Source organism: Berghia stephanieae, chromosome 4, assembly GCF_034508935.2.
Source record: "Berghia stephanieae isolate SIO BIC M18660-M18661 chromosome 4, UCSD_Bste_1.3, whole genome shotgun sequence".
NCBI classification, from domain to species: Eukaryota; Metazoa; Mollusca; class Gastropoda; order Nudibranchia; family Aeolidiidae; genus Berghia; species Berghia stephanieae.
This window is the reverse complement of record NC_088363.1, coordinates 68,633,070-68,654,724: the sequence shown is the minus strand read 5'-3', so window position 1 is coordinate 68,654,724 and position 21,655 is coordinate 68,633,070. Positions and strand designations below refer to the sequence as shown.

At 33.5% G+C, this 21,655-nt stretch overlaps 1 protein-coding gene across 3 annotated transcripts; it reads left to right on the top strand.

Annotated features, from left to right (window-relative positions):
* The first annotated feature begins 472 nt into the window (after positions 1-472).
* Positions 473-20,120, top strand: LOC144971106 (uncharacterized). 3 transcript variants are annotated; one of them, XM_078911504.1, is made up of 8 exons: positions 473-675; positions 3,140-3,269; positions 12,287-12,343; positions 13,850-14,089; positions 16,781-16,912; positions 17,564-17,732; positions 18,534-18,676; positions 19,534-20,120. In XM_078911504.1, exons 1-8 carry the CDS (start codon positions 590-592, stop codon positions 19,648-19,650), a joined length of 1,074 nt encoding a protein of 357 aa, XP_078767630.1. In that variant the 5' UTR covers positions 473-589; the 3' UTR covers positions 19,651-20,120. The 3 variants fall into 3 exon arrangements, 1 of the variants encoding a protein (XP_078767630.1); XR_013645069.1 differs by lacking the exons at positions 16,781-16,912; positions 17,564-17,732; positions 18,534-18,676; positions 19,534-20,120 and having other exon boundaries at positions 4,609-12,343; XR_013645070.1 differs by lacking the exons at positions 16,781-16,912; positions 17,564-17,732; positions 18,534-18,676; positions 19,534-20,120 and having other exon boundaries at positions 484-675; positions 4,549-12,343.
* Positions 20,121-21,655: the final 1,535 nt, after the last annotated feature.

Here is a 21,655-nt window from a genome sequence, read left to right as displayed (position 1 = left end):
TTAATCAAATTAAATCAATCAATTCATTTGTATATGAATTCATTCATTTATTTGATTATTCATTCATTTCTTATTCAAATTCTTTATGACGACTTAACTCGAAATGGTTATCTCATTTCTTTGCACTCGACATAATTTTGGAATCAAGGCAAGTATAAGTAAAGGTGCAAACAACGTTGGTGATCGAATAATAAATGTCAAGATGTACCTATCCAACTTGGCCACAATTTACATAATCTTTCAACACTACGGGTGTTGTCTTTGGTCAGCGACTCTGCTCTTACGTAATTATACAGCCGTTTCATAGATAGTGGCATATAACCTTGCTGGGTAAAGAAGATAATCATAAATTAATAAACTCGAATTCACTTTCTTTTTGTGTTTAGAAGATAGATAATTTGGTTCTTAGTTTTCAACTCGCGTACCATGACATGGTTCTTTTTGTATGTATTCCCAAACTATCTGGCAAACTGATTCCATTTTGTTTACACTGGCGATAATATGCTAGCCACGACTGGGCACTGGCACTGACAATTTAAAGCAGGACATAGTATAGAATATACCCATTTATCTTCGTTATACAAATAAAATGAGTATTGAAAACTACTTGCAAGAAAATTTTACCTCTTCAAAAGAGGCGTATTTATCTATTTTTGAGAAGTTCGACAGAAATAGGTGAGATATTTTTTTTTCTGGAACTCTGCCTGTTGACTGTTGACTTGGATTCTCTTAAACTAACTTCCACGTTCACCAAGGTTTTTACCCCGAGAATTGCATTAAAAAGAAAAAAAATACCCGCAAAATTAATCAATAATAACAAAGAAATTCTTTACTATTCCTAATAACATATTTAGAATTTCTGAGCCAAAATGCTTAATAATTATTTTAACGCCTTAACTTTAAGACGTCTACTTATTTTATTATACTTATCGCAGTGGCTATTTTTTACAGTCCCGTAAAGATGGTTCTCGGGGCTATTTTTACAGTCCCGTAAAGATGGTTCTCGGGGCTATTTTTACAGTCCCGTAAAGACGGTTCTGGTGGCTATTTTTACGGCGTTGCGGTAATAGATTTATAAATAGTAACAGATTGGCTGAGTAGACGCCATTAGCTCTAAATCTAAAACTCTCACTCACTTCGTTCAGATGCGGCTAGTTAGCAGCCTCTCTCTCTCTCTCTCTCTCTCTCTCTCTCTCTCTCTCTCTCTCTCCCTCTTTCTTTCATTCTTTCTCTATGTCTTTCTTTCTTTCTCTTTCTCTCTCTTCTCTCTTTCTTTTTACTTTCTCTTTTTTTCATTCTCTCTCCCTCTTTCTTTCTTTCATTCTTTCCCAATCTCTTTCTTTCTCTATTTCTCTTCCCCCCCCCTCTCTCTCTCTCTCTCTTCTCTCTCTCTCTCTCTCTCTCTCTCTCTCCCGGTCTTTCTACATTATTTCTTTGTTTCTCTCTCTCTCACTCTTTCTTTCACTCTTTCTCTATCCCTTTCTTTCTTTCTTTCTTTCTTTCTTTCTTTCTTTCCCTATCTCTCATTTTCTCTCTCTCTCCCTCTCTCTTTCTTTCATTCTTTCCCAATCTCTTTCTTTTTCTATCTCTTTCTCTCTCTCTCTCACTCTCTCTTCTCTCTCTCTCTCTTTCTCTCTTTCTCTCTCTCTCTCTCTCTCTCTCTCTCTCTCTCTCTCTCTCTCTCTCTCTTTTTCCTTTCTCTTTTCTCTATCTATCTCTTTCCCTAGTGGTACCTCAAAGCCTAAGCAGAGGGGTCTGACCACAAGGTGAACACCGCTTTGGCGGAGAACAATAAAACAACCGCCTAACTGGGAAGGGAGGAGCAATACAGCGACCACTCTTGTCTGGTCGGAACAAACACTGGGTCAATCGGTAAAGTAGTAGAAGCAACGCGATGGTGGGACCAAAGTAAAATGCCCTCTCCACCTCAATGAGGATCAGTCTTGGGCACCTCTATTCTTTTGGATCATGACCGCCCATGGTAGAGAATCATCATCATTATTTACTTTCTTTTTAAAAACAATATTATTCAAAAGAACAATATTTAAGCATGAGGTGTTTCGCAATGTGCATCTTTACCATGGACATCCACATGGGGGGGGGGGGGGGGGGGTAGTCATTTGTCCACAATATGGTTGGGAGGTGGGGGGGGGGGGGTTTCTAAAATTATGGTCAAAATGTGTCCAATTGGTTTGTGAACGGCCTCTTTTCTGAAATTGGATTCAAACCCACTCTCACGTGAGAAGACTGCACCCTGAATGTTAGACGTCTACGTCTTATTGTCTAAATCGTTAGTCCTTCCTGACTGGTTATACTGGTAAAGTATAAACAAAAGCCAACCTGTAAAGTATTATATCTTGAGGGGTGTCGACTCAAGCAGGAACTAAATATACTTTCAGTGTTTGATAATAGATCTATATTATGTATGTTTGACAGAAAAAAAAAAAAATCAAGACATACAACCTAACCTGCCCACTGATGATAGAAAACGGGCTGTTCTGTACTGCAAACATAACTTATGCAAAAAAAAAAACAAAAAATTATATGTAATAAAAATGACAGTACCTTAAAAATCGCTAAGAGAATTGACTTTACATTAATTGTTTGTTAATTTTAGTTTTAGCTTTAGATATAAATATGTTAAATGAAATTAATTTTGCTTTCATTCACCGCCTCTAGATCTGTACATCTAAATATCGGGAGAAATGATATGTGAAGTTTTGTGAATACTGCAAAAAGATGATAATCTATAACTATGCGGATAATTGAACAGAATCGCATCAACGCCGTAAAAATAGCCACGAGAACCGTCTTTACGGGACTGTAAAAATAGCCCCGAGAACCATCTTTACGGGGCTGTAAAAATAGCCCCGAGAACCATCTTTACGGGACTGTAAAAATAGCCCCGAGAACCATCTTTACGGGACTGTAAAAATAGCCCCGAGAACCATCTTTACGGGACTGTAAAAATAGCCACTTATACACTTATAAGTTTTAGTGAGTGATTCCAATTCCAAAATCCAATTTGAATTTAATCCAAATCCAAATTCTGTAATAAAGTGCTCGATATGATAAAAGGAATAATGACTTTAATACCATTGGTGATTGGTGAAAATACATCTTTCTTAATTGTCACCAGAGATGGCTTTCTGGATGAAGTTGAATTCCAAGAGTTCTTGACAGAAGTTTTTCATGGCAATGGAAATTCAAATGAAGATATTTCTCCATCTTTTTTGAGCAATTTGTCATCAATTTTGGATCTTGATGAGGTAAGTAAAATAATAGGCTTATTAATTAATCTGAATATTTCCAGGTTTTCAGAGCTTGTACTTGTATTCTTCGATTTTATGTTAATGTTTTTAGAAGTTGAATTTTAATTCCACTCAATAATCATAGGCTTATTCTACCTCTGTGCTGTCTACGCTCTCAAGAGATTTTGGTACATTTTCACATTTTGAAATGAAATATACCTAGTCACTCAATCTGAAATTGGCATGTACAACAATTGGGAGGCCTCCTCGATCCAGCATCTCTTTTAATTAGTATTTTCACCGTGGTTCCTTTGTCAGGCGTTTATTTATTCAATTTGTCAATATATAGCATAATTTTAAGAACTCTCGAATACATCTTGATAGATTAGTGAAAGTTTAAAATTTCCTAATATGACCTTTGGTTTAGTTTTGGTTATCCACCGCAATTTTGTTTTTTGTTTTTTTAAAAAAAACTATAATTATGTTTATACAAAATCGAGTGTAGAGATTTTAAAGTATGAGTCAGATTAGTAAATTATGATTTCTGAAACCAGTACATATGTGCTGGCCTAGGAAAACCCTCTAGAACACCTACTTAGTCTTTTCAAGACAAAGGCAAACATTTGTGATAAGTGGCTCAGATGTCAAAATTGATTTTCTAAAGCATTTTGGAGAATATTTATAATGAATATGTTTATTTTAAGAATAAACCATAGAAAAAATGTTCTCACAAATTATACACATTTTTCTCAGTTTGATCATTCCCTACCGTCCTGACTTCTTCAAGTCTCAATATCTCGTGAACTTATTAAGATAAATTGATGTAATAAACTGCAAAATGTTCAGAACATTCCTGAGGGTTTTCTTAAGCACAACACAAATGATAGAGCATTTGCATTTCGAAAGCCACATTTTTCGACAGATTTAGATGATATTTGCACATATCTAAAGAAACTTGAATTAATTTGTTATTGTCACAGTAAAGATTGTTCACAATTATCTTATTAAATTTTATTTTATTAAGAACTGAATTCATCTCACTCCAGTTATATTTCGGTAGGCTTAGATAAACTTTACCTTCTAATATTAGATCGTCTTTCCTTTTATAGCCTTCCCTCGAATTAATTTCTAATTAGTGAATACTTTTCGTTCTACATTCTGTCACGTAGCCACTTATTATAAAAGCTGATAGGTCTAACATTCGACACTCACTTTCTCTCCACAATCTATGCCGGACGGCCAGTCACTCTATTCCTATATATATATTGTAAGATTTTTATCTTTTGGGACTTTGTAGATATTATATCTACACCATTAAGACGCCGGAGCTTTCAACTTTGATTGTATAATCTTCAAGGATCAAACCCAAGCCCGCTGTACTACATTATAACTCCTTACCAGTTGCCTGGAAGTGGAATTTTACGAGTCCAATCCTGTTATCAGAGGAATAGATCATCCAAGCCCATCAACTGCCTGGAAACGTAAACTTATGAACCTGACATATTATTATAAGTTACGTAAAATATTCATATCTCTATTTGTAACTGCCACGATCACTGTTTATCTCTTTTAATTAAATTTCATCATCATTTTTATTTCATTGTAAACAAATCGTTAATTGTTTTTCATTTATAGTAACTAGTAAATTCTGGGGCCTCATTCTACATATATTTTATGCATAGTCGAGTAGCTCTTTACTCACTTGAGACCATGACATTTTGGAGGGGACACATATAAAGAATTGAATTTATTTAGTTACTTATATCTATTTCATCTAACTTTAAAGTTTAAATTGTAAAACTCTTAATTGCCCCACTTGATCATATTTTAATTGAACTCCCTATTTACAGGATTAATTTTTTTTTCTTTTTCATTTCTTCATTTAAATGGAATAGCAATTTATCCATTCATTCTTTCATTCAAATTGAATAGCATTTTATTGATTCATTCCTTCATCCATTTATTCATTTATAAATCATTCATCCATTCATTGTTCATTCATTTATTTATTCATTCATTCATTCATTCATTCATCCATTCATTCGTTTATTCACTCATTTATCCAATCATTCATACATTTATTCCTCCCTTCATTCTTTCATTCATACATTATCCATTCATTCATTCATCTATTCACTCAGTTTTTCATTCATTCATTCATTCCTTGTCCACTTTGTTATTATATCACTCATTTCATTTTGTTGTTTGCCTCATTCATGAATTGTTTTCAATATGTTTACATTCCATAACGATTCATTCACCTATCATCCAATCACTCAGTGTTGTGAACACATTTTGTAACTATTGTAAATCTTACGATATTTTATTGTTTTGTATTTCAGACATCACTGTTAAACACTCTTCAATGCCTAATTACAATTGTTGAACAACCATTGAACAGAGAGAAGGTCCCAGCCACGAACTGAGTTGGTAAATATATCCTTCATTATTCTCTTTTACATGAGTTGGGCATCACATAGTAACTATAGACATCGTGATTTGTTTTGCATAGTGATTTGTTTTAAATGCATTTTTGGCATATTACTGTTACCGAAAACCACTTATATATTATGTTCTGAAAAGTGAGTCTTTAAAAACTAAATAATAATAAAAGGAGTCTACTAGCCGTCGTGTTATATTTAGTGATAGATAACTTGGGATTATTTTGGCATCCTATTATTGTTATCATACTCTAGTATATTAGCATCATTGCGAATAATTGTACACAAACTAACGACGAGTCACACACATTGGTGATACCTTTTTCGTAGTAACATAGTTTAGAGTACACGCGATTGACACATTGTTATTGACACAAGTCATAATAACTCCGCATTGTATTGACACATTGCTTTATAAGATATAACAATAAAAGGCATCAAATTCAACATACATAATAAGTTGAAATAAGAGAGAGAGATTTCTAAAAATAGAACAGTTCGTTCCAGTAAGTGTAAATAAATAAAACAGTCAGTAACAGTATCCTGTCAATATAATATATATAAAACATCGTAACTAATTTATTGCAAAAATGGAAGCATATAAAAGATACTTAAGTCTCGCAAAGGACTTAGAAATACCCCAGGAAAGGATATTTTCATGGTGCGAAGAGAAAATAAAAGAAGAAAATGAAGAAAGAATTCGTAGAGAAGAAAATGAAGAAAGAATTCGTAGAGAAGAAAACGAAGAAAGAATTCGTAGAGAAGAAAATGAAGAAAGAATTCGTAGAGAAGAAAATGAAGAAAGAATTCGTAGAGAAGAAAACGAAGAAAGAATTCGTAGAGAAGAAAAAGAGCACGAAGAAAGAATACGCAGAGAAGAACGAGAAGAAAGAGCCCAAGAAAGGGAACTAAAAAGACAAATAGCTTTAGCAGAAGAAGAAACCAAAAGGACCCAAATGATGCTGGAAATTGAAAAAACAAAAACCGGTCATGAAAGAAAACATAATAATAGTGATGAATTTTTCGTGAAACTTCCACGCATGCCAACATACGATGAACGCTCAGACTGTCTAGAATCCTTCTTACACCGATTCGAAGTTCAGGCTAAAGGTTATCGTTGGCCAGAAAGCAAATGGGCCACAGCCTTGATTAACTGCTTATCTGGAGAACCGCTAAAAGTTTTCTATACCTTAACAACTGAAGATGCAGATGATTATGGTAAAATTAAAGACGCTCTACTAAAAAGATTTAGATTAACGGAAGATGGTTACCAGGAAAGGTTTCACACTGCAAAACCGGAAAGTGGAGAAGACTTTAATACATTCGTGAACCGAATTACTCAATTTCTAAATAGGTGGCTTGAGTTGGCAAACGTAAAACAAGACGACTTTGCAGGCCTTTACTATCTCACGCTGAAGAATCGAATCTATCAAGCTTGCAACCCAGATTTAGTCGCATTCTTTAAAGAGAGAAAGCCAGAAAACTTGGACAAATTAAAAATCTACGCAGAAAACTTTAACAGCGCACATCCATTGACACCCCTTAGCAGAACATTGAAGGAACCATACTACGCTGCTGCTGCTCAGAGTCCAGGTACACCTAAAGTTCAGTACTCAAATAGGACGAGCCGATCAATCACTCGGAACACGCAAGTGAAACAGGATGACCATAGTAACAAACCATGGAACAAACAGTTCAATAGAGACCATAGCCGACCCTATCAAAACAAAACAAGAAATAGCACTGACAATAATACTGAGTATAAGAAAACCAACAAACCTATAATTAAATGTCAATATTGTGGAATGAAAGGCCACACAGCAGACAAATGTTACAAAATCGTGGGATATCCAAAAGAAACTGCAAATGCATCACTCCAAACAGGTGTAAACAATCAGACACGAGTAATGTCAGGAGAAAATATAAATGTGTATTGCGTGAAAGGTATGTCACTTTTAACACAAACTCACAAATCAGGATCGCTATTTTTTTGTGAAGGCAAAGCTAATGGAACTGATTGCAAAATATTGAGAGACACAGGATGCAGTACAGTAGGAATAAAAGCATCTTTGATCAATGACGAAGACAAAACTGGAAAAACGGTACAATGCATCACATTCAGTGGCACAGTCGAAACCTTTGAAACAGCTAATGTGTACATAGAAACCCCATACTATACAGGAATAGTGGAATGCTGTATACTTCCCAACCCCGTCGCTGATGTTATTGTTGGCAATATAAAAGGTCTTAAAGACAACCCAACAGATGTAAAAGAATGGTCATTAACCCAAGAAACAGCTTGTCTAGCAGAAACAAGAAAGATGACTAAGACAACAGAGAAGCCAATGACTATTTCCCTTGAACCACAACAATTTGACAGGAACACGTTCATTGAAGAACAGAAAAAGGACCCGACTTTAACATCATATTTCAATATCGCAAAAAAAGGGACGAAATCAAAAGTTGAATACATCATTGAAAAAGATATTCTGTTCAGGTTACATAGGAAAAGAAACAAAATAGCTAAACAACTGGTCACGCCGAGTATTTACAGAAACAAAATCCTTGGAATAGCGCACGATTCAATAACTTCTGGACATCTTGGGAGCTCTTCCACATTGAAGAGAATATCCGAGAATTTCACATGGCCTGGAATTACTAAAGACGTCCGAGAATATGTGAAATCTTGTGACACATGCCAAAGAAGAGTCGCAAAAGGCAGAATACCGAGATTGCCATTAGAGACAACCCCAGTTATTGAAAAAGTTTTTCAAAAAGTTGCAATTGACATTATAGGCCCTTTAACAAAATCAGATAGAAACCATACACACATACTAACACTAGTCGATTACGCAACCAGGTGGCCAGAAGCGATAGCATTGAAATCAACTACATCGAATCACATAGCTGAAGCATTGATGACAATTTTTACTAGAATAGGCATACCAAATGAGATACTGTCGGACAATGGACCCCAATTTACATCACATATGATGCATGAAACCATGAAACTCATGGGAATACAACACTCATTCACAACTCCCTACCACCCCCAAGCAAATGGTCTTTGTGAAAGATTTAATGGCACTCTAAAGAATATGTTAAGAAAAGTGTCAGCAGAAAAACCAGATGATTGGGACAGATACTTACCAGCAATCCTATTTGCATATAGAGAAATACCCCAAGAATCTACAGGCTACTCCCCATTTGAGTTGATGTATGGACGATCACCTCGCGGCCCGATCAATATAGTAGCCGACATTTGTAAAGGGAATGAGGAGGACAATAACGAAATTATGTTTGCTTACGAATATGTAAGAAACCTGAAAGACAGAATAGAGGATACATGTAAGCTAGCACAGGAATCCGTCACTAAAAAAGCAGAGAAATACAAGGAATACTCCGATAGAAAAAGCAAGTCAAGAAAATTTGAGATTGGTGACAAAGTACTAATACTCTTACCCGATGACTCGAGTAAACTTTTAGCTACATGGAAAGGACCATTCAATGTATTAGCAGTACGATCTGGTGTTAATTACGAGATTCAAATTAACAACACAACAAAGACATTCCATGCAAACATGCTAAAAAAATATTTCGATAGAGACAGATTATCACAACCAATATTTAACCATGTTGAAGCTGCAAATGTAGGATTAATCATCGAAACTCACAGCGATGATGTCGAACTACAACACACCCCACAACACGGTAACTCTAAAAATAGTACAATTAATGACGTCACAATCAATCCTCAACTAAACGAATGTCAGAAACGAGAAATCAGGTCATTATTAGAAAAGTACCAGTCAGTCTTTACAGACGCACCCGGACATACAACATTAGTGGAACACGACATAAAGTTAACCACATCTACCCCTATCAACGTGAAAAACTATCCTATTCCATTTCACGCACGAGAACAAGTTGAAAAGGAAGTTAAGGATATGCTAGATACAGGAATAGTTAGATATTCTTCAAGCCCATACTCATCACCAATAGTAGTAGTGAAAAAGAAAGACGGATCGATAAGGCTATGTATCGACTTTCGCAAATTAAATGAAGCAACAGTATTTGATGCAGAACCAATACCAAATCAAGAGAATTTATTTGCTGCCTTATCTCAAGCAAAATACATGACAAAATGTGATCTTTCTAGAGGTTACTGGCAGATTCCACTGAAAGAATCATGTAAGAAATACACAGCATTTCAATCACCATTAGGATTGTTAGAATTTAACTATATGCCATTTGGATTATCGACAGCCGCATCGACATTCCAAAGAATGATGCGTATGTTATTAAAAGACATCCCGTCTACACTCTCATACTTCGACGACGCATGTATTTTCTCAAACTCATGGACTGATCACATGACAACCTTAGAATTAGTGCTTGAAGCATTAAAACGTAATTCTTTAACAACAAAACCGTCAAAAACAAGCGTTGCATTTTACGAAATTGATTTTCTCGGTCATACCGTTGGTCATGGGACACAGACACCCGAGACAGAAAAACAAACAAAAATCGCACAATTGCAACCACCTAAGACAAAAAAAGAAGTACGCAAAGTACTTGGGCTCCTAAATTTTTACAGGAAATACATTTACAACTTCGCGCACATCGCGACACCGCTAACAAATCTGACAAAGAATGGGTCACCGAACAAAATTGTTTGGACAGAAGCGTGTCAGAATAGCTTTAACCAATTAAAGGCATTACTCTGTTCAGAACCAATTCTTAAATTACCCGACATATCAAAAGAATTTGTTGTAAGAACTGACGCGTCTGATAAGGGCATCGCAGGTGTACTATTACAGGAGCATGAGGGAACTCTAATGCCTTGCTTATATGCAAGCAGAAAATTATTGGACAGAGAATCACGATACTCTGTAATAGAGCGTGAAGGACTGGCCATCGTCTTTGCTTTAAAGACATTCAGCAGATATCTACTGCTAAAAGAGTTTGTGGTCGAAACGGACCATAAACCACTCACGTACATAAGAAATAACAGAATGAATAACAGTAGAGTACTAAGGTGGAGTCTATTTTTGCAAAATTACACTTTCAGTATCTCTCACATACCAGGTTGTGAAAATATTCACGCCGACCTACTTTCTCGATTAGTGTAATGACGTGAGAAGGGTATAACTTAACCTCCCATGCATACTGTTAGTTACCTCGCAAATTATGCCAAATCAGAACGCACAAATTCGATAATTTTATTTGTAAACATGATGACCCAACTTAATGTAACATTGAGTATTGTTTGGATATATATACCATACCCATTCATGATTTGGGAAATCTTCTCTTTATCTATTATTGTTATGAATTTTCACTCATTTATGATTAATAATTGAAATGTCAATATTCCATTTACATTTTCATTCATTTCATTCAGTAAATTACCTTCATATCATCGACTTAAATCATGCTTCATTGCCATCATATTGTTTATCACAATGATTTGTAATCACATTGCCATCATATTGTTTATCACAATGATTTGTAATCACATTGCCATCATGTTGTTCATCACAATGATTTGTAATCACAATCTTTCATTGTTATTGTCACCCATTCATATACCTACGTTAATATAAACATTTCCATGTCTAGTTAATAAATAATTTAATTGTAGCACAAATCATAACAATGGATTAATGCTAGAGTATCATGATAGTAAATTTACTTCCGTTTGTAAAATCTATCTTTCCCATAATGGTTAAAGAGTATATTTTAAACGTGGGTGGGGGGTGTCACAGTAAAGATTGTTCACAATTATCTTATTAAATTTTATTTTATTAAGAACTGAATTCATCTCACTCCAGTTATATTTCGGTAGGCTTAGATAAACTTTACCTTCTAATATTAGATCGTCTTTCCTTTTATAGCCTTCCCTCGAATTAATTTCTAATTAGTGAATACTTTTCGTTCTACATTCTGTCACGTAGCCACTTATTATAAAAGCTGATAGGTCTAACATTCGACACTCACTTTCTCTCCACAATCTATGCCGGACGGCCAGTCACTCTATTCCTATATATATATTGTAAGATTTTTATCTTTTGGGACTTTGTAGATATTATATCTACACCATTAAGACGCCGGAGCTTTCAACTTTGATTGTATAATCTTCAAGGATCAAACCCAAGCCCGCTGTACTACATTATAACTCCTTACCAGTTGCCTGGAAGTGGAATTTTACGAGTCCAATCCTGTTATCAGAGGAATAGATCATCCAAGCCCATCAACTGCCTGGAAACGTAAACTTATGAACCTGACATATTATTATAAGTTACGTAAAATATTCATATCTCTATTTGTAACTGCCACGATCACTGTTTATCTCTTTTAATTAAATTTCATCATCATTTTTATTTCATTGTAAACAAATCGTTAATTGTTTTTCATTTATAGTAACTAGTAAATTCTGGGGCCTCATTCTACATATATTTTATGCATAGTCGAGTAGCTCTTTACTCACTTGAGACCATGACAGTTATTATTTAGCAAATTTATTATCTGTTTTGCCATTTGTGTATTCTGTCATATTTTTACAAATGATAATGAATGTTATTCTTTATTTAGGATGGTAAGCTTGGTCATGAAGATTTCAGATGTGCATGGACTTATTGGATGAAACAGGTATTCTACATTGGTTGAATTGTGCCCCTCTTGACTGAATTCAAACTAATAAATCAAACAATGTTGGTGTGGATATATTCTTCTTCTTCCCCTTTGCTCTTCGTCCTCCCCATTCTTCTTCTTCTTTTCCTTCACACCCCCCCCCCCCCCCCAAAAATAAATTTAAAAAAAACAACAAAAAAAAACAAAACAAAAAAAAATGACAAAAAAACCCCCAAAGAAACAAACAAACAAAAAAATGACAAAAAACCCCCCAAAGAAACAAACAAACCAATAAAACAACAAAAAAAAAATAATAAAACAACAAACCCAGAACAGTCACAGTATTTTACATGCCAATTTAGAATCTCTCATTGTAATTCTTTCCTCATTGACTGCTTTGATCCTCCAGCTTTCGATAGCAAATAGGAATTATTGATTCTGAGGACTCCAACATGCTAGGAGTAGTAGTAGCTGTAGTAGTAGTAATATTTGTTGTAGTAATAGTAATTTTTAGCAGTAGTAGTAGTAATAGTAGTAGTAGTAGTAGTAGTAGTAGTAGTAGTAATAGTTGTTGTAGTAATATTAATATTAGTATTAATAATAGTAATTGTTTTAGTAGTAGTGGTAGTAGTAGTAGTAGTAGTAGTAGTAGTAGTAGTAGTAGTATAGTAGTAGTAGTAGTAGTAGTAGTAGTAGTAGTAGTAGTAGTAGTAGTAGTAGTAGTAGTAGTGGTGGTAGTAGTAGTAGTAATGAAAAAAAAATGAATATGAATATTTATATAGCACATTTACCATGCTCAAAGCGCTTCACAATGTTTCATTTTCATTTCTCCAGCAGGCCATATAGAACCATTATTTCCATTTCACACTGTGACAGCATCCTTTTTGTGCTAACGCTCTTACATTATCCGTCACTGCCTATAGCCAGATACTCATTCACAACTGAGTTGAGTGGGGTATTGTGTGTAAAGTCCCTTACCCATGGACACATCCTTGAGATCAGAATTTTCCACGATCACTGACATCACTCGACTTTGTGACAAGACAAGACTGTACTGCTGAGCCACACATAGTAGTGCGAGTAGCAGTTGGTGGTGGTGATGGAAGTAGCAATAGAAGTAGTTGTAGTGGTAATGGTGGTGGTAGTGATTAGTTGCAGCAGTAGTTTTTCCTTTTTTAATTTTCTCCACCCCACCCCTCCATCCATATTTTTATAATATACCTCAACTACAAAGAATATTCTCAAGGTTGTCAATTTCCTGTATAGTTTCCGAATTCAGTATGTTATAAACCCTCAGTATATTTTCCAATCACCTGCTAAACTAAAATAAAAAGTAAGTACATTGTGCTTTTTACTGGAGTTCAGCACTCAGACAGGGGTCGGTCAATGTGCAAATTTTAAAGTTCATAAATTTTTGCCTCCTGAATTGGCAACATTGTATTCTAATAGATTTGTGTTAAATTTTAACAGTTTGTTGTAACTGAAATTTACATTTGGTTTCATGATTCTCGCCCATATAATCAGATCCTGAAGCCAGTGAGAGCTCTTGTTATAGTTGATGTACAGAACGATTTCATCTCAGGAAGTTTATCACTGTCAGACTGTCCATCTGGTCATGATGGAAGTGAAGTTGTTCCAGTGATAAACAAATTACTGGGGGCTGATTTGTTTGATGTAGTCGTCTACACTTACGACTGGCATCCCGAGGATCATATTTCCTTCATTGACAACGTGCATAGCAGACCTGTGCATTCTGCTTCAAAGGTGAGTCAAATGGACAGGACAGTCTTTTTTATAAAACTTACAAGGTTTTCGTCATATTGATATTGCAGTTAAAGTCAGTAATCGGAATGATTAGCAGTCAACAGTCCTGATTTGGCAATCTGGAAAAGAAAATTAAAAAAAAAAAAAGTAGATGTGTCAGGGAAGGGCTCTATTGGACTCAATTTTGATAATTCAACATTTTTGTTTTGGTCAAGGGAGAAGAAGATCCTCACAAGGCAATTGACAGACTTGAGGTTGAATTCACTAATTCGTGAAAAGTGTGAAGAAGAATTCCTTCTGCTCTCCACAATTGAACAATGGTTCTCATTGAGCAAAACGTTTGGCTCTCTTGGGATCAAGAATTATGAATGACTGATTATTTTATGTTACAACTCCTCACAATTTCTCATTCCAATTGTGAATGTGGAAGGGCCGTCAGGCCTCAGGCAAGTGAGGAAAAATAAGACTGATTTAGAGGATCCCTGAGCACACAGATGTTAGGTGGCTATTCTTATCATGAAGTCAGTTTCTTCAAGAGGACGAAAACTGCTGCAAGAGAGGCAAGTGAAGCAGCAATAGATGCAACATTGATTTGTTGTATGTATGGAAATGACCTTTGAATCTCCCAGGATTATGATTTTTTGACCAGTGAATTGAAAAAAGGAACAGACAAATAGAGAGTATTTAAGGTGGTAAGCTTTAATTATTAGCAATCTCAATCACGATTATATTTATAATGGCTCAAACATGCTGCCATTTGGGTCATGTTGGAGCTCATTAGAGTATCCCGTTTTAGCTCTTTGAAAGTTGGCTGAAGAGGAACAGTCACTTAATCAGAATGGTCTGTCTGTGTCAGGATTTTTGCTTTATAATTTCAACTGGTTAATCAGAATGCTCATTGGCCAATTGGAACAGGTTCAGAGCTGCATCAGACCCGAGTTGTCCTTTTTTTCCCCCACCATTTAGCCTACAAATACAAATCTCTTTGTAAGAGCTATAATAATGGTATTATTTAACTAAAACGATTGCTCACCTTTTTATCTGAAGGATTTTATAAATTATTATATCCCGTCTCCTAATTTAATATCATGAGATCAGCATCTTTTGCGCACCACAAAAAAGGGGAACACAACCTTAAAAGACACGACCTTATGTAGCTCCAACAGTATGGACTTCTCTCTGCCATTCAATCTGCACTCTAGCTTTACTGATTCCAAAGCAGTTTTTAAAAGAAAATTAAAAAGTCATCTCTTTCTGTTATATTTAGATGGTATGTAGAAAGAACCAATTGAGCATTTATTTATTTATATAAAAAAAACAAAATTTAAAGTTGAAAAAGAATGGAAAAGCAATATTCATAATATACCACAGGTTTAATTACATTCTTTTTGTAATACCACATCAAAGAACACATTTACCCTAATTTACATTTTATAAATAATTCCGTATTCTCATCTTTTAAATATTGTTGATAATATGATAGAGTAATTAAAAAAAAAGAAAGATATATATTGCATTCCATGTATATTGTGCGCCTAGACGTATATTGAATGGGACAGGCACTATATATATAAAATACATTATTATTATTTTATTATTATTATTTATTATTATTATTATTATTATTATTATTATTATTATTATTATTATTATTATTATTATTATTATTATTTATTATTATTATTATTATTATTATTATTATTATTATTATTATTATTATTATTATTATTATTATTATTATTATTATTATTATTATTATTATTATTATTATTTTTATCATTATTATTATTGTAGGTTCACAATCAAGTGTGCTATTGAGTCACTTACAATCAATTCCCTTTAAGTTTGTTTACTGGACTTCATAAGTTTAGCATCTTAAGGAGCAGCAAATTAAAAGTGATGCAATTAATGCAGTTGTTTACTTCTAATGAACAATGTGTAGCATACTGTAGTGCAAGAAGTTTCATATGTCTTTGATTTACATTGATAAACAGGGTTCACCCAAGCGATCTGGTGGTACCTTGCCCTCCTGCTGTGGAACCAGGGTAGGAGATGCAAGGTTACGGACTACTGGAACTATCAGATTGCTACAATGGAATGCAGAAGGGATACAACATAAAAAGACTGCCCTCTCCAAGTTTCTTCAGGATGAGAAGATAGATATTGCCTGCATTCAGGAGACACACCTCACAGAAAACATTAGGTGTTCAAAAAGGGGATATCAACATTTTAGGAAAGACAGAAAAGAACGGCACAAAGGTGGAGTAATCATCTTCGTCAGAAATGACATAGCGACAAGAGGAACGAAGAAGAAGAAGAAGAATGTCTAAAGGTTATAAGTGCGATGACAGTTCAATATCATTGTGGGCTTACTAGATGGCAACTTGTCCTTTTTACATGTCATTGTGGTGACATGCAGTAACTGATGGATATTTTTAAAATAAAAATAAAAGTTAAATTTTATGGCAAGCAATGAAACGAAGCTCTTAATACATACTGCTATTATAACAATACCTCAAATGCAACTACAGTTACCACAGGAGTAGATTGTTCAAACGGCCATCCGCAGAATTGGTTAATTGGAACCCACTAAATTGGAAGGGTTTCTTCATAATGGTGCTGTTCCATTCAAGCATCTCATATGAATGATATAAAACAACAGTGTTGGATTGAAATTCATTTATCTTACAGGTTGGAGCAAAAGATGCCAAAGTTTTGGAGACAGTCACATTTGATGTCCAATGCTGTAAACGAGAGCAGATTATGTGGCCTAAACATTGTGTTCAAAAGTCTTGGGGATCAGAGCTCCATCCAGATTTAAAGGTAATGGTTTAGAAGTTAACAACGTATGTTGAGCTTTTTAAAAATAACATTTTCATTAATTAAAAAAAAAATTGATATATTTATAATTCTTTATTTGTCTCTCATTTGTTTTTACCATTTTGTAAAACAACATGAGGCCTAAAATACAACGAGGATAAAGAATGTTGTATCTTTTGATTAAAAAAATATTGAATAAGTTACCAAGTGTATTATAACAATATTCAGGATTAGAAAACCATTTAGATTTATGATAAATCAAACGAACAATTCCACAATAGAACATAAACTGCTGCAAATCCTCCTATTTTGAGAGAAGTATTATATTACTCATAGCCATTTTTTCTTTTCTTGACTCGCATATGTAAACTTGTTGGTACATTGTTCTGTAAGAGTCACGAATACAATCTCAGCTGGGAACTGGATTGTCTGTTGTAGCGGGACTTTAAAAAGTCGATGCAGGTTGTATTACATATTATTGTTAAAACTACATACTAATTATCTTTCTTCTGTTTTCTTTCTTTTTTTTTTCTTTTTTTTTTTTTTGGTTTGCTATTTTGCATTTTCCTAGTTGTTTATGAATTTACTGTTGTGCCAAAATATTGTATTCACGAAAATGAAAATTACAATTTACCTCTGCTTAATATTTATTAGGTTGTTCCAAATGCCCACCATGTTAACAAAGGTATGAATCCGGATGTTGACAGTTATTCTGCCTTTTGGGACAATGACAAGTTGTCTCAAACAAGCCTTTCATCTATACTGAAGGAGAAATGTGTTACAGATGTGTATGTGTGTGGGCTGGCTTATGATGTCTGTGTTGGTAGGTCAGATCAGGGTGAAAAAGGCAATGATGATGATGATGATGACATTTATAACATTTCCCACACATGTCTCTCCTACTTTGTAATTGGGAGTATGAAAATAAAGATCTATTCTATGTTAAAAGACAGAAAAAAGAAAAATGTAAAGATTTTAAAGCAAAAAGAGTGATTTAAGAGCATAGATAATTTTGATAATGCGTTATACAAGTGTCATCTATTATTATTATTATTATTATTATTATTAATTATTTTATTATTATTATTATTATTATTATTATTATTATTATTATTATTATTATTATTATTATTATTATTATTATTATTATTATATATTTTATATGTTACATTATTTATGTATTTACCTGTGCACCACTTAAGTTTGCAATAACCTTTTATCTTCTTAAAGTATTATCCCAGCAGAAAGTGATCCACGATCAGTCTTTTTTATTTTATTTTCAATGGTATGCCTTTAATATTACACTCAATCTTTCCAAGTTTGTGAAATGGATGAGGCACTGGCCTTAAATGTTGATAATAACGTTTCGAAATTTATGGGTTTGGAGAAATTAGAGTCATTATTTTATTACCTCACTCAAATTATCGGATTTCAGGAACTAACATAACGGATATATAGCTAATGCCACTATTGAAATAATCTCCATTTCTTTCTTTTTCTTTTTTTTTGTTGTTTTAAAAAAAACATTTTGAGAGGCATTAGGTTAAATAAAGCTTTGAAACTTTTTCTTTGTATGATGATTTACAATCACAATTAATATTATATCCTTTTTTATACATTGAAGGCTTTACAGCTTACCATGCAGTAGAACATGGATTCCGTACAGTTTTCATCGAGGATGCAAGCCGTGGTGTCAGCTTTGATGGAATGGCTAGTGTTAAAACAGATTTGATGAACAAAGGAGTTTATTTCACCAACTCTGATGAGGTATAAATAAACTTGAGCAATATCCACTAAGTGTGCTTAAAGCGCTTTACAAGGGGTCCCTAGCCAACAGCAACACATCATGTAGAACGAGACATGACGCCTGTTAGGCGATATTACAAATTTTTTTTTCGGACAGAGACAACACTTAACGGCCAGGTACTCATTTTACACTTGAGTACGGTGAGAGAATGTGAGTAAAGAGTCTTTTCCAAGGACTCAACTATGTGTCAAGCGAGGCTCGAACCCAGGACCTTCCGATCCGAAAGCGAGTGTCATACCACAAGATCACATAACCGCACAATTACAATTTTATATATTATAAAGAAAGCATTTATGTTACTCATTTTACCAGATGAATGTTATTGAAAATTCTGAATACAATCCCCATGCTATACACCTTTATTTTCCATTCTAAGTAATGTCTATTTTATTGGACCGACCTAAGATAATATGGACATGAATAACTTTTTTGTCACTTTGTTTTAAATGAAGTTAAGAAATGAAACTCTCAGAATATGTTCTTTTTATTCTTATTTTTAAAATGTTACAAGCTAGCCAGTTTTCCCTTATTCCCAATCAAGCTGCTGAAAATGAAAATTATCTACTTTCAGCCTTTTGCACGTCGACAAGGCATATATATTACATATTTATGTAACGGTGAGATAAAATTAATCAATAATATTGGTTCAGAAATTATAGGCTGATCTTAGATTAGTTACATATCTATGATTTTTAACCCTTTTTTAACGAAAATTTGTTCTCTTTGTTCAACAATGTCCTTGTAATTTTTTTTTAAACATGGCCCATGATCATATTTTATTTTAGTTTTCCTCTCTTTTTTAAATCTATATCAACAGGTTCCTAAACTGACAAAGTCTGAGTTGCGCCCTGTTCCACTGGCTATTCAAGCCGCCATCAATTACAAAGTAGCATGGGAAATTGTGCGAGGATATAGCCAGCAGTCAACAGCATAAAAGATGGTTTCGAGAGTATTTGCGCCATTGAATTGATATTCAATCCTGCCTAGATCGATTCTAATAGAAATTACAAATATTTATCTTCAAACATTCAATTTCTACCATGGGGTACACCGATTTCTGACAAAGATTCAAATGTAATGAATTTTGAATCATACATGTAAAATTATTTTGTGATTGTCCCAAGACAAAATAAGTCACACAATTTATTTCATCATTTTTTGGCTTACAACATTCTTCAATTTGATATCATGTCATGGTATATCAGATGATGGAAATATGGATTGTAAGTCATGGTTTAGGCTTCAATGTCAATTTTTAACTTCTAGTTAACATAATACAAGATTAAGATGATGGGTCAAATTTTGATTATTTTTTTTTCCAAACAAACCTCAATCATGTCATTATTTCCTATGGATAAAAAAAAAAAAAAAGAAAAGAAAATCAACCAACTGAAAGAAATAAAATAGCTAAAATTTAATTTTGATCTATGCATAATAACAAATTATCTCTTATAATTTTTATCAGATAAAAGGGTGATCGCATTGTAAGTAGACCATTACATTACCTATCGTTGATTTTTATAGCATTAGCGCTAACATTTAAAAAATCAAAATATTTCTTCTTTTTTTTAACCTTTATGTTTTATTTGATACAAAACTTAATTTTTACTATCAAAGCCTGTGATTTGCTAAATGGATAAAGAGAAAAGAAATGTTTCTCAATATTTTATTCCTGAATTTTATCATGAATATTTATCTTCTAAAAATAATAATGATTCATCATTAAGGGATTTTTATAATGTCTCTTTTTCCACACCATAACAAAGAGAAAATAAGCATGAAGCACATTTTACTCAAGGATTTGTTTCATCTATATAATCATTGTTTTTAATTCATTTTTTGGTTTGATTACTCAGCTTTAAATTTTTTATTGAATTGTAAGCAGTGCCTTTCACTAGTAATCAGTGAAACATTTTAATTTCTTCACTAATGCGTACTTAATTTAACAACAATTGAGTACAATTGTACCATATGTTTTTCTCCCTTTTTTGTTAACATTTAGATTTTACAAAAAGTATTGTGCATAAATACTAGCACTTTAGATTTTATTGTGGTTATTATTATTATTATTATTATTATTATTATTATTATTATTATTATTATTATTATTATTATATATTATTATTTTCATTATTATTATTGTTAGTAGTATTATTATTAGTATTATTATTATTATCAAATAGTATTGAATTGACTATATTTTGATTTCTCTAGTGTTTTACAAGTTGTTTTATTACTGTTTTTTCTATCCCACTATCTCTGTTTTCCAACATGCTTTCTGTCTTTATCTTGGGATGAGATTACTTGGTTTTGTCCTAGCCCTGGCTGTATACCCTAACTGGGAGAAAAACAGTCAAATGTATAGTTAGAGTTTTGGGAGATGATATTTTTTGTCTTCTGAATTCTCTGTTATGCACTGTATTGTTTTGTTTACATATTATGTATGTTATGATGTGTAAACTTTTGAGTGTATTCCTCTTAGTGGGGACCTGTGCTTTGGCTGGATGAGACTTTAAGGTGATCTCAAACTAAGTACTTTGATAGTGTGCTCTTGGAATCTACATCTGTTTCCTATTTGAACCAATTCCCCTTTGTCTTACCTTTTCTTGGGTGATTTAATTGTAATTCTAGAACTTTTTACTAGCCCATTTTCTTCCTTTTTACTGGCGCTGATATGACCTTAATGTGTTGCAAGCGCTGTAAAACCCTTAAAAACAACAAACAAACAAGTTGTTTTACATCGACATTTTAAATAATCCTCATTTGAGTTTAAGCTATGTTGATTTTATTTGCCTATAGCTACCATGCAGTTTTTTCAATCATTTAAATGTTGCCTTTCATGGTTTAGCCAACTATTCTGGATTTTAAAAAAAATCCTGTGTTCATTCAATAATTGAGTTAAAAGATGATATTTTATTCTATTTGAATCAATCAGTTGC